The sequence below is a fragment of the Nannospalax galili genome, unplaced genomic scaffold (genome assembly GCF_000622305.1).
Source record: "Nannospalax galili isolate Female #2095 unplaced genomic scaffold, S.galili_v1.0 scaffold305, whole genome shotgun sequence".
In the NCBI taxonomy this organism is placed as follows: Eukaryota; Metazoa; Chordata; class Mammalia; order Rodentia; family Spalacidae; genus Nannospalax; species Nannospalax galili.
The window spans coordinates 3,967,829-3,981,383 of NW_008356258.1; the positions used below are offsets into that span (position 1 = coordinate 3,967,829).

Here is a 13,555-nt window from a genome sequence, read left to right on the forward strand (position 1 = left end):
GGGAAGAAGCCCCAAGATTTCCCAGGGAGTGGATTGAGTAGCTGGGTTGTACTGGATGCAAAGGATCAGGGAGAGTAAAGGTAAGCCTCGGAGCCCTAGAAAGAGGCTGTCAGCCCCAGAATGAGGCTGGCGGGTGTTGGAGGACCGGGGAAGTAGAGGGGGATGAGGGCAGGGCCAGGACCAGAAGCGGTGCTCCTGGAGCCCAAGAAAGGGCCTGAGTTGCTCTGGGTGAGAAGGATCAGGAAACAGTATTGGTTCCCCAGGTGTCTGGGGCCCCAAGACTAGGAATGGCACAGGGTCCAAGCTAGAGTATAGAATGGCGGGCGGGGGGGCAGGGGGGTGTTGGGTTGGGTGGAAGGGTGAATGAGGCTTAGGGAGTCCCGGCGCGGAGCGCTCCGCTATAGACTTACCCCAAGAGGCCTGAGGATAGTCTCTTTTTTGGTATTTTTGAGACAGGGTCTCCCTGTAGCCCCAGCTGGCCTGGAACTCACTATGTAGACCAGGTTAGCCTTGAACTCACCTCCTGCTAGGACTAAAGGCATGTGCCACCATGTTCGGCTGGTTTTTTTTTGAGACAGGGTCTTCCTGTAGCCCCAGCTGGCCTGGAACTCACTATGTAGTCCAGGCTGGCTTTGAACTCACAGATATCCATCTGCCTCTACCTCCCAAGTGCTGAGACTAAAGGCCTATGCCATCGCTCCAGGCAGATATCCTAATATTTTTGTCCTGTGACCACATACCATACTTTCTTAGCTGGTTACCCTTTGTTGAACATCTAGATTGTTTACAAATTTTGCTGTTAGAAATATTGCACAATTAAGGCTGGAGAAATGATTTAGCAGTTAAGAGCACAGGATGTTCTTGCAGAGGACCCAGGTACAGTTCCCAGCACCCACATGACAGTTAACCCCCATTCATAACTTAAGTTCCAGGGGATCTGATGCCCTCTTCTGGCTTCTGAGGGTATTGCATACACATAGTGTACTTCATACATGCACGCAAAATACCCATACACGTAAAATAAAATAAATACAGAAATGAAATTGCAAATAAAAAAAGCATTATGTAATTAATATGCTGTCTGCCCTGGAATGAATTGTGCCCCTCCCTAATTTATATGTTTAATTTGGGAATAGGACTTTGATCAGGTGATGAAGTTAAATCTGAGAGTGGTGGTAATCCATGCACTTGGAGCTCAAGGCAGGAAGTTTGAGCCACAAGAATAGGCTTTTTTTAAAAAAAAAAAATAGAATAGGGCTGGAGAGATGTCTCAGTGGTTAAGAACATTGATTATTCTTACAGAAGACGCGGGTTCAAATCCCAGCACCCACATGGCAGCTAACAACTGTCCATAACTTCAGTCCCAGGGGCTCTGACAGCCTTTTTTTGACCGCTGCAGGCATTGCATGACATGGTTGCACTTACCTACATGCAGGCATAATACTTATACACATAAAATAAGAATAATAAGTGAAATATTAAAAAAAAGAACAATAGGATTCTAGTTTATAAGATCAGTGGCCTTAAAGAAGAGGAAGAGAGATCTTTGTGTGCATCTCCTGAGAAAAGGACACTCTTAATGAGCAGACAGGCTGTCTGTAAAACAAGCAAAGAGCCCTCAGCAGTAACTAAATTGGATGCTATCTTGACCTAGGCTCCAGAACTGTGAGGTACAATTTTTGGTTATTTAAGCCACCTAGTTGATGGCATTTTGTTAGGAGCCCAAGCAAACCAAAACACTGACCACACATTTTTCTCCACATGTCATATTACTTCATTAGAAAATATCTGTAGAAGTAGAATAGAAAATAAAGGCTTGTCTAGTTCTCAAGCTTTGAAATATGTAATCTCAAATTGCTTTCAGGATAGACTTTACAAATTTATGTTCACAATAATTTCCTTTTGTTTTGGTTTTGGTTTTTCTTTTTTGCAGTATTGGGGTTGTCCTGTACATGCTAAGCAAGCACTCTGTTACCGAATCTCATCACTACCTATTTTCATTTTTGGAACACCCTGACTTTCATTTCAGTTTGTACTTTGTGAGTGGAGTTGGATGTTTTGCACATTTGGTGTCAATTTTATGTGTTAGATCTTTCTTTGGGGGGGGGTCTTTTTAAAATAAATTTTGTAGTTAGAGATCTACTCTAGGAGAAATGTAAATGGAAAAGGTTGTATTTCTTGGTATGTAGAAATTAAGAATTGTTAATAAATCTCAAACATTTGAGAAATGGGATTTTATATCTTTGGTGTTTTAAAAACTTTTCCAATTTTAAATTTTAGCCCTAAGTATAATACCTAATTTATTTCTTTTTGTTTAATTTTTCATAGTAGCTGTGTTTTAGTTTTCTTAGCTGAAGGTAATGCGTGTTTATGATTGGGGGAAAAAAGAAAGTAAAAATCATCTGATACTTACATTAGTATATACTATATTTTTACTTTTCTATAGTTTATATTTTATATAATATATTGTGTTTGTCGTGCTATTAAATATTCTTTTATAACAAATGATTGCATTTTTTTTTTTTTTGTCTTTTTGAAGCAGGGTCTCCCTGTAGCCCTAGCTGTCCTGGAACTCACTATGTAGACCAGGCTGGCCTTTGCCTCCGAAGTGCTGGGACTACAGGCGTGCGCCGCCACGCCCGGCTGCATTCTATTTTTTTAATCTAGGTGTTGGACTAGTTTCCTGTTTCTTTTGCTATTGAAAAAAATGCCTTGACAGACATGGATATCCATCTTTATTCTCTGGCTAAATTTATAAAAATGAAATTTCTTCATAAAAAGAGATACATAAATCTAAAGTTTTAGATATATATTGCTGTATTCTTCCACCCATTTGAGGGTACCAATTTCCTTGAATCCTTTATTATATCTCTGAATGTTCTTATTTTGATGGTCCTGAAGGCATACTCTTTTTTTTATTTTGCATTTCCTCAAGAGTAGGGCTGAAGTTGAGTGTGGTGGCCCACAACTTTAATCCCAGTACTCGGAAGGCAGAGGCAGGTGGATTTCTGTGAGATGGAGGCCAGCCTGGCCTACATAGCAAATTCCAGGCCAGCTGGAGCTCAGGGAGATGCTGTCTCAAAACAACAGCAAAGAGTGGAGCTGACAGCCTCGTAATGGAGCCAGTATTAGAGTGCTTGCTTAGCATGCTTACGGCCCTGGCTCCAACCCCAGTCCTTAAAAAAAAGTGTAGCTGAATATGTTGACCATGGATGTTTTCTTTATGTGTGCCTTATTTGTAATTAGCATGCCAAACAACAGCTTTTCTTATGACATTTTCCTGTGTGCTTTGTTTGGGGTAATCCCTTTTAACCCATCTCCTAGACCCCCTCCCCTACCTGTGCTGTTCCACCCACTATCCCCCTTTCCACTTTCATGTCATGTGTGTTCTGTCATCTTCCTGCCCCCCCCCTTTCTAAAGCCTCCTTTTCCTCTCATGGGCCCCTTTCTAGTTTCATGACCTCTACCCACACTCAATCCCACATAAATACACATATAAATTAGAAGCTAGGAGCCACACATAACAAAATATGTGATAGTTGTCTTTCTGAACTTGAGTTACCTCACTGTCTTTTAAGACAGGGTCTCATTGTGTAGCCCTGGTTGGCATAGAACTTGCTATGTAGACCAGGCTGGCCTGGAACTCACAAAGATTCCCCTGCTTCTGCCTCCCAAAGTGCTGGGATAAAAGGCATGCACCACAATGCCCAACTCACCTCACTTTTTATATTCATATAGATGTCCATTGATATACTTTCATTTTTTTTGTTAAAGATCTGTTTATTTATTAACTTACTAACTCTAAATTGTAATGTGCTTTGCAAGTGTTTCTCTAGTTACTTGCTCTTGAATTTTACTTACAGTACTTCCTAACATGCAGTCTGTAAAAATTTTCTCTCACAGCTGCTATGTCAGTAAAAGAAGTCCTTCAAAGCTTAGTTGATGATAGTATGGTTGACTGTGAGAGGATTGGAACTTCAAATTATTATTGGGCTTTTCCAAGTAAAGCTCTTCATGTGCGGAAACGTAAGTTGGAGGTTCTGGAATCTCAGGTAAGTCACTACAATTAAAAGAATAGATTTGCCTTGTAACACAGATTTGTTTTTCTAAATATCTTATTATTTTTATTTTATATGTATGAGTCCAGTGCCAATGGAGGTCAGAAGAGGTTTTGGACTCCCGTGTAACTGGAGTTATGGACAGTTAGGTACCATGTGGGTGCTGGGAATTGAACCTGTGTCTTCGACAAGAGCAGCCAGCGCTCTTAACCACTGAGCCATTTCTCCGTCCCCTAAATCTTTTTTTCATATAGTGGTTTCTTTTAAGCTGTATTTTTTAATATTTATTTATTTATTTATTGAGACAGTGTCTTCCTTTATTGAGACTGGCCTGGAACTCGTTATGTAGACCAGGCTGGCCTCCATCTCACAGAGATCCATGTGCCTCTGTCTCCTGAGTGCTGGGATTAAAGGCATGCTCCACTACTCCTGACTTCCTTTAAACTTTATGCATTATTTGGGCTCAAAGTATAAAGATAATTAGCATCATTTTCTCATAAACAGTGGGGTTAGGGGCTTATGTCAGTGGTAGAACACTTGCTAGCATGCTTAAGGCTCTGGATTTGACCCCCAACATCTCAAAACAAACAAAACTGTAAAATGACCTTGGACTATTTCACCTTTCATTTTTCTGTAACATTATACTGTTTTCTAGTATCTTAGATTTTGTTTGTTTGTTTTGTTTTAAATCAATGGGAGGGGCAGACTGAGGTTTAGGTTGATAGAAAAATTGGTGGGATTACGGAGAATTCCCAACCTGTCCCCTTTATCTCCTCAACACTTAACAACCTCCCTTATTGTTTATATAATGTATCATTATTGTATGTACCTTATATTACAACTGGTAAACCAATTTTGCTACCTAATTAGCCAAAGTCTGTTAGGGTTCAAGGGCTCATTTACACCTTCTAGCTTTGGTTTTTAGTGTGTGTGTGTGTGTGTGTGTGTGTGTGTGTGTGTGTGTGGACATGCATAAGGACAACCTTGGGTGTCATCTTTAGGAATGCTGTCCACCTCTTTTTAAGTCAAGGTCTCTCATTGACATAGAGCTCAATAGTTGACTAGACTGACTGGCCAGGGAGCCCCAGGCATCCTTCTGTCTCCACCTCCCCAGCTCTGGGTTTGCAAACATGTACCACCATGCCTGACATTGTTTTTACTTCGGTTCTGGGGACTGAATCTGGCCCATGTACTTGTAGGACAAGTGCTTTACTGAATAAGCCAGCCCCCTAAATCCCCTTTAAAACAGGGCTTTTGAAAGAGGGACTCCTGTAGCTTGGACTGGCCTTGAACTCACTTTGAAACTGAGGCTGACCTTCGACTCACAGTCATTCTGCCTTTGCCTCCCAAATGCTAGGATTACAGGCATGTGCAACCAAACTAAAATGTATGATGACATGTGTCCACAGTTACAGTGTCTCTCCCTAAAAATTCTCCATGCTCTGCTTATTCATCCTTCCAGCTCCTCCGTTTTGAGACAGGATTTTTATGTAGCCCAGGCTGCTCTCACAATTACAATCCTGCCTTAACTTCCTAAGTGTTGATGTCAGCTGATCTTTTTACTGTTTACATAGTTTTACCTTTTCCAGATTTTCATATGAGTGGTATCACACATGGTACTAGCCTCTTTCACTTACCAATATGCATTTAAGGTCTTTCTGTGTCTTGTTCTGGCGTGATAGCTCATTTCTTTTCTTTTGTTCCCCTTGTTTTTATTGTTTGAGAATGTCATACATACATATAATATGACCTAATCCACCTCCAATTCCTCCCCTGTTCTACCACTTCCCTCCCAACTTCATATGCCCCCTTTTTTTTTCAAACCCACTGAGTGAGTCCACTTAGTGCTACCTGTCTGTGCATGAATATAGGACCATCTGCTAGAGCATGGATAGACTCTCAGAGGCTGCATCCCTGAAGAAAACTGGCTGTGCCTCCCCAGGCACCATCAGTTGCCACTAGCTCCTCAGCTAGGGGTGAGCCTTCGTGACCCTTCCCCCTCTTCTGCTGGGGTTTTGTTTGGCTTGATCTTGTGCAGCTCTTGCTCCTTCAGTCATATAGCCACTATGAGTTCTTTTGAGCAGTGGCACTGTGTGGTGGCAAACCCTCTTTTCTTGTAGATCCACTACCTCTGGCTCTTACAGTCTATCTACCCCTCTTCTTGAATGATCCCTGAGCCTTGTGGGGAGGAGATGTGCCGTTTTAGAGCTGAGTACTCTATAGTCTCTTGTTTTCTGCACATTGACCAGTTGTGAGTGTCTGTTAATCGCCACCCCCTGCAAAAAGAAGCTTCTCTTCTGAGGGTTGAGAGATGCAGTAATCTATAGGTATAACGATAAGAACTTAGGGAGTAGTTATTACTATGTCCACTTTGCAGAATAATAGAGCCTATGATCTACCTAGTCATGGGTTTTGAGGCCGTTAACAGTACCAGGTGTGAGTTCCATCTTGTGGAGTAGGCTTTAAATCCAATCCAATGTTTTGGTTAGTCCCAAAATATTCATGCCACTATTGTGCCAGTGAGCATATCTTATTAAACCAGTCATTATTGTAGCTCAGAGGGTGCACAACTGTTGGTTACTTTTCTGCCCTTGTAGCATGCATAGAACCTAGCACTATGAAAGCTAGAGATGAAGCTTCCAGATTGATACCAGCTTGATTTCATGTCAGATATGTGGTGTCTTCAGCACTAGGGTCTTACCATCGTGTTCTGGTGGGTAACCAGGAGCAATGGCAATAACTTGTAATGTTTGGAACTGTCTAACAATTTGAAAAAGAGAAAACTCGCACCGAAAGCCTGACTGGGAGCATGGCTGCGGGCTGCTCTGAGTCACTGTGGCCCCTGGCAGTGGATGAGAGGCCTGTGGTGGGGCGATCGGCATACTGCCTGCCTGGAGCTGCCAAGCTACACCTGGCCTACGTGCTGGCCAGCGGCCGCTATTCCTGCCGGGTAGCCACATGCACCGCCGCTATCGCCCCCCTTCCTGAGCCAAAAGTGCTTGGGCATCTGTGAGCAGCTGGATGCCGAGCTCCTGAGCTACTCTGAAAGCCTTTTAGGTTGTCCCTGTTGCATGTGATGCCATCAAAGTTGTGGATGAACTAGGAGATATTTATGATGATCAAGGACATAATTCATCTTAACATTGAAACAGACTTTGTTATTTTCTGTTCTGAACCAGGGCAAAAGTTAGTGGGCACAGTTAATAAAATATCTTATACATGGGTGTTTTAATGCCTCCATTCCTCAGCCTGAGCACATGTCGTTTGAGCAGTGGCAAACCTTGGAGATAAATGTGGGTGATGAACTAGAATTTGATGTATTTCACTTAGATTCAGATTCTGCTAGAGTATTCTGCTTTGGAAGAAAATAAATACTGAGAGTTTACAGCCTAAGAGCTCTGTGGTTTCTGAAGATGTAGCAGAAACTGGTATTGAAGAAGTTGTTGAAAAAATTTCAAAGAAGAAAAAGAAAAAAAAAAGACTCAGAAACATATGGAACAATTGATGGTGCCACAGCACTGGCAGATTGTGCAGATGTTGCTGCAGAGGAAGAGGCTGGCCTATGGAGTGGTGATCAGCAAGGAAGAGCCGAAGAAGAAAAAGAAGAAAAAGCACCAGGAGGACCAGGGCCCTGTTTTCCAAGCCAGTGACTCCAGTGGCTACCAAACTGACCATAAAAAGAAAAAAACAGTGAAGGGGCCAAACTGACTTCAGTTCCAGAGTCATCTAAGAAGAGTTGTCAGTTGTTACGATATTTATACACTGCGAATAAATAGATGTTTTGATTATTTAAAAAAAAAAAAGAGGAAACTCATATGTGGCACTTAGCTTTTTGATAGCCTATGGTGTCTGGGGGAGGCATTGTCTGGCATCCTCTTGTTCCTCCCTCTCATCATAGGGCAACTCCATTTAAGCCCCCTTCATATGTACATGTCTTAGGAAGCTTCTATAGCAGTATGTCTTCATATAGCATTTTCAAAGGTCCTTATTGTTATTCTTCTCCATACTCTCTACTCTTCCCTCCCATCTGTTACTCCATTTAACCCTTCCTATTCCATTAGCCTCCTTTGTCTCTTCATACCACCTGAATTCTATCCCCGTCCCCCCATCCATGGCCCCTTACTAGATTTTTGCCTTCTAAGTATACTCCAATTTAAATGCACATATCTAAAGATTCAAAGCTAGCGTCTACGAATAAGAAAGAACACGTGGCATTTGTTTTTCAGAGTTACCTCACTTAGAAATTTTATTTCCAACACCATTCATTTACTTGTGAATTTCAAATTTTCATTTTTCTTAATAGCTGATATTCCATATATGAAATTCACATATGAACCTCATTTTCATTATCCATTCATCAGTTGATAGACAACTAAGTTGTTTGCACGTCCTTGCTATTTTGATAGAGTAGCAATGACTATAGATGAACCAATATCTCTGTAATAGACTATAGAGTCTTTGGGAATATGCCCAAGAGTGATATTGCTGGATCGTATGGTAGATCTATCTCTAGCTTTTTAAGGACTCTCCATAGTGATTTCCATAGTGCCTGCACCAATTTGCACTCCCACCAACAGTGAATAAGTGTTTCCTTTTCCGTAGTGCCTGCACCAATTTGCACTTCCACCCAAAGTGAATATGTGTTCCCTTTTCCATAGTGACTGCACCAATTTGTACTCCCACCAACAGTGAATAAGTGTTTCCTTTTCCCCAGAACTTGTCATTTGGTTTATTGATTTTAGCTATTCTGTCTGGGGTAAGATGACATCTTGAAGTACTTTAATTTGAATTTCCCTGATGGCTAAGGGTGTTGAACATTTAAAAAAAAATACTTCTTAGCCACTGGTATTTCTTCTTTTGAGGCTTCTCCATTTAATTCCGTGCCCAAATTTTTAGTTGGGTTTCTTGTTTTAGTGCTAGGTTTTTTTGAGATTTTTTTTTTTTTGTATATTTTAGACACCAAACCTGAGTATAGTAATAAGAATAGTATGGTGCTGGCATAAAAGCAGATATATTATTGACCAATGAAATAAAGTTGAGGACTCAGATAGAAGTTCACACTTTTACAGCCACCTGATTTTTGACAGAGCCCAAAAATACACATTGGAGAAAAGACAGTATCTTTAACAAATGATCAAACTGTGTGGCTGCATGCAGAATGAAACTAGATCCTTATGTCTCACTCTGCACAAAACTGAACTTGGATCAGAGACCTCAACATAAGACCTGATGCCCTGAACCAGATAGATAGAAAGTACAGAGTTTACTTCAACTTACAAGCACAGGAAAGGTGGTACAGGCATTTGTCAACAATTGACAAATGAAACTAAAGTACTCTATACCACAAAGAATGCCATCATTCCAGTGAAGAGGCAGCCTAAAGAATGAGTTATCGCTGGGTATGGTGGTGCACGCCTTTAGTCTCAGCACTTGGGAGGCAGAGGCAGGCAGATCTCTGTGAGTTCGAGGCCAGACTGATCTACATAGTGAGTTCCAGGCTAGCTGGGGCTACAGGGAGACCCTGTCTCAAAAAGGACCCCCCCTCCAAAAAAAATGAGTTATTGGGGCTGTAGAGATGGCTCAGCAGTTAAGAACACTGGTTGTTCTTGCAGAAGACCCAGATTCAAATCCCAGCACCCAGCACCCAGCTAACAACTGTTCATAACTACAGTCCCAAGGGATCCGACAGCCTCTTCTGACCTTCATGGGCATTGCATGACATAGGTGCACTTAACTACATGTAGGCAATACATGCATACACATAAAATAAAAATAATAAAATTTTTTAAAAAATGAGTTATTTAGCCAGGTGTGGTAGTGCGTGCCTTTGATCCCAGCACTTGGGAGGCAGATCTCTGTGAGTTCAAGGCTCCCTACATAGGGAGCTCCAGGTCAGCTGAGGTTACAGGGAGACCCTGTCTCAAAAACACCCCCCCCAAAAAAAGTTATTTATTTTTTAAGACTTTCAGCATTTTCCTGCCTTGATGGTTTTTGTTCTTTTATCTTTTTTGAGAATTCCTTTTTCTTTTATCTGTACCTAGCCAGATTCTAAACAGCTCTCAGAAATCTTTTCAAACTCCTCTATCTTACAGCTTTTTGTTCTTCTTTAAACTGTAATATGTTTGGTCTTACCACTGTTTACTGCTTGGCGTCCTGTGTAGTGAGCATTGTCTACTTACTTTTCACTATTTTAGCATGTACTTTGTTGAGGGAATAATGTGTCCAAAACGTTCTTGTAGGAATGATTTTTACAAAATGGACAGAATCTGGACTCTATAATGTAAACAAGCCCACTGATATGCTCTCGTTACCTGGGCACCTGACCTTGATCCCTCCAACTTCCAATTTCTCCTCCACCCAAGATAATGAATGAATGTGGGTGTGCTCAGGACTTAACAAATCAAAGCACTGAAAGGCAGCACATTCATATTCCTTCATTGTTGAAAACAATAAAGATTGAAAAGAAGGCTTGACCTTGTGTGTATGAGATGTGTTAGGCTTAGGGATGAAAGGGCAAGATTGTCTGGTAAGGGTGGATCCAGGCCTCTAGTACCCTATATTGATGCTTGTTGGCATAATAATATAATCCTGCACATTCTCATCTTTCCAGAGATGTAAGTGGAAAACTAGCTTCATGTTTCCTGGGAAGTTTTCATTTTCTTTACAAAGGCAAATTTCTCCTTTTTTTGTATGTGATATGGCCATATTACATCCCCAAATTAGAATCAAGATGCTAATGACTTGTTCCTAAACAATGTCAGAGCCTAAATCCTAAATGGAAGATCTTGGGTCTGTGGTGGCATTTTGTGATAGTGTACTAGCCTTAGACTACCTTATCTCTGAACTTCAAATTACTTGAGAAAGTAAGAAGGGGGTACAGATAAGAGGAGGGGATCTAAATATGAGCCAAATATAGTGTATGAAGTTTGCAAAAATTCAATTAAAAAAGAAAAAAATTAAAGATTAAGCCTTTATTTAATTTGGTTTTATTTAATTATTCTGTATTTGTAATTGAATATAATCTAAATGAGTATAGTTGCTTTGCTGTGCAAACTTTTATATAAATATGAGTTAGCTCTTGTATTAGTTATCTTTTGCTGGTAACAAAGCTGTGTACCCCCAGACAATGTGGTTTCAAAAAACAAAACTTGATACTGCACCATTTCTGTATATCTAGAAACTAGGCATGACTTGTGTGGGTATCTCTGGCTCAAGGCCTCGTTTGAGACTGTAGTCACACTGAGGCAGCTAGGGCTGCATTCTCATCTGAATATCCACCTGAGAGAGCATAGGATTCTAGGCTCAAAATATTTATTCACTTATTGGACTTAGTCCTTGTGAGTTCTTGGGCTGAGGCTCTCAATTCTATAACATTTGACCAGAGGTTTCCTTCAGTTTCTTTCTTTAAAAAATTTCTTTATTATTCTTATTTTATGTTTATGAGTGTATTACCTATCTCATGCAGTGTCTGCGGAGGTCAGAAGAAGGTGTCAGATCCCCTGGAACTGGAGTTACAGACACTTGTTAACTGCCATGTGGGTGCTGGGAATTGATCCTGGGTCCTTTGCTAGAGTAGTCAGTGTTCTTAATTGCTGAGCCATCTCTCCAGCCTCTTCCCTCAGTTTCTTACCACATGGATTTCTGCAGAGTACAGCTTACAACAATGGCAGCTGGCCTCCCTCAGAGCAAATGCACGTGAAGTCTGAGACAAAAGCCACTGTTCTTTGTGTCTTACTCTTGGGAGTAGCATCCATTGTATCTTCCATATTCTGTTGCTTAGAAAAAAATTATTAAGTTCAGCCCACTCATGGAGAGATTATTCTTGGGTCTTAATACCAGGAGGGAAGGATCATTTGAGCCATAGTAGAAAACACCACAGAGTTAATTGTTTTTTTTCCACATCTGTGTGTTTTTTTTTAATTAATTCATTAAGAAGAACTTTTATTGAGAGGCTGGAGATAGCAGTTAAGAGCACTGGCTGCTCTTGAGGAGGACTTAGGTTCAATTCCAGCACTCACATAATAGCTAACAACTCTCTGTAACTCTAGTTCCAGGGGATTCCACACCATCTTCTGACCTCCGAGGGTATTGCACAACACGGGTGCACTTACACATGCAGGCAATGAATGCACTCATCATATACATAAAATAAAAATAGTAAATAAAATGTTAAGACTTTATTGAGGAATAGCTAAAGTATTAAAAACTTTGGTTTTTAGACATGTATAGCCATGTAACCAGCACCAGAATCAAGATAATAGAACTTACCTATCACTCCTAAAAGTGTTTTCATTCACTTTGTAGTTTTTCCTCCTGCTCTTCTGTGCACTACCCTCTGAGCTGATTAGTCTTTAGTGTCATCTTGACACAACCTAGAGTCACCTGGGAGGGGGTACCTCAGTTGAGGACTTTAGTAGCTCAGTGGCCTGTGGGCGTGTCTGTCTGTTTGGCATTGTCTTGATTGCTAGTGGATGTTGGAGGTGCAGCCCACTGTGGGTGATACCTTCTTATACAGGTTAGTCCTAGACTGTATAAGAAAGCTAGCTAAGCATGAGCTTGTGAGTGAGCTGGCAAGCAGCATCCTCCATGAGTTCTGCTTCAAAGTCCTGCCCTACTTGAGTTCCTGCCCTGACTTCCCTTAATCATGAACTGTGACCTGGAAGTGTAAGCCAAATAAACCTTTTCCTCCCCAAGTTGCTTTTGGTCATATATTTGTACAGCAACATAGATTAAACTAGAATACTTCCCTGTGCTTATCTCCAACCACTGATTAGCTTTCTGACATGACTCATTAGTTTGTTTCTTAGAATTTTGTGTAAATGGGCTTCCTTTATTCATTCATAATTGTCTTAAGATTTGTCTATGTTGCTGTATGTATTAATTTTCATTGATGAGTGGAGTTTCATTATAACAGTTTATGTCTCTTTTGTTCTTGTTTGGCAGGGAGGGGGTTTGAGACCAAGTATATAGCCCTGATTGGCCTGGAACTCCTTATGTAGATAGACCAGGCTGGCCTTGAGCTCACTGTGTAGACCAGGGTGGCCTGGCATTCACAGAGATCTGCCATCTCTGCCTCCCAAGTGCTGGGATTGAAGATATGTGCTACCTTGCAAGACCATCTTTTTATCTCTTGTTGAACATTTGAATAGTAAGCTTTTTTTATTAGGCACATAAACTTTTTTTTTTAAATGATTTATTTAATAACAACATACTTAGAAGAAGCATATCATTACAACACAATTGACATATTCAATAACGTTTTCCTGAGGTAGGATGCACCTCTTTCAAAATTGGCTGTAAATTTTTAGGTTTACAGTTGAATTAATACAGTTATACAATATTGTACTCAGTATAAACCAACAACTACTTTTTAAAGTACCTTTCTATATAAGTCTTCATGTCATTTACAAGTCACAGATACATCAATAAAATCCATTGCAATTAGATTACTATAAAAGAACATCAATTGAAAAGTTTATTTTTAATACTGTGAATAA

General features: G+C 40.6%; 1 protein-coding gene and 1 pseudogene across 4 annotated transcripts in view; both read left to right on the forward strand.

Annotated features, from left to right (window-relative positions):
* The window catches only part of Mnd1 (meiotic nuclear divisions 1), an 88,962-nt gene that overhangs the window by 18,116 nt on the left and 57,291 nt on the right, over positions 1–13,555 (forward strand). For all 4 annotated transcript variants that reach the window (XM_008854275.2, XM_029556771.1, XM_029556769.1 and 1 more), the window contains exon 4: positions 3,904–4,052. In XM_008854275.2, the coding sequence (XP_008852497.1) occupies positions 3,904–4,052 (149 nt within the window). The remainder of the gene's footprint in view (positions 1–3,903; positions 4,053–13,555) is intronic.
* LOC103751018 lies at positions 6,868–7,766 on the forward strand (annotated as a pseudogene).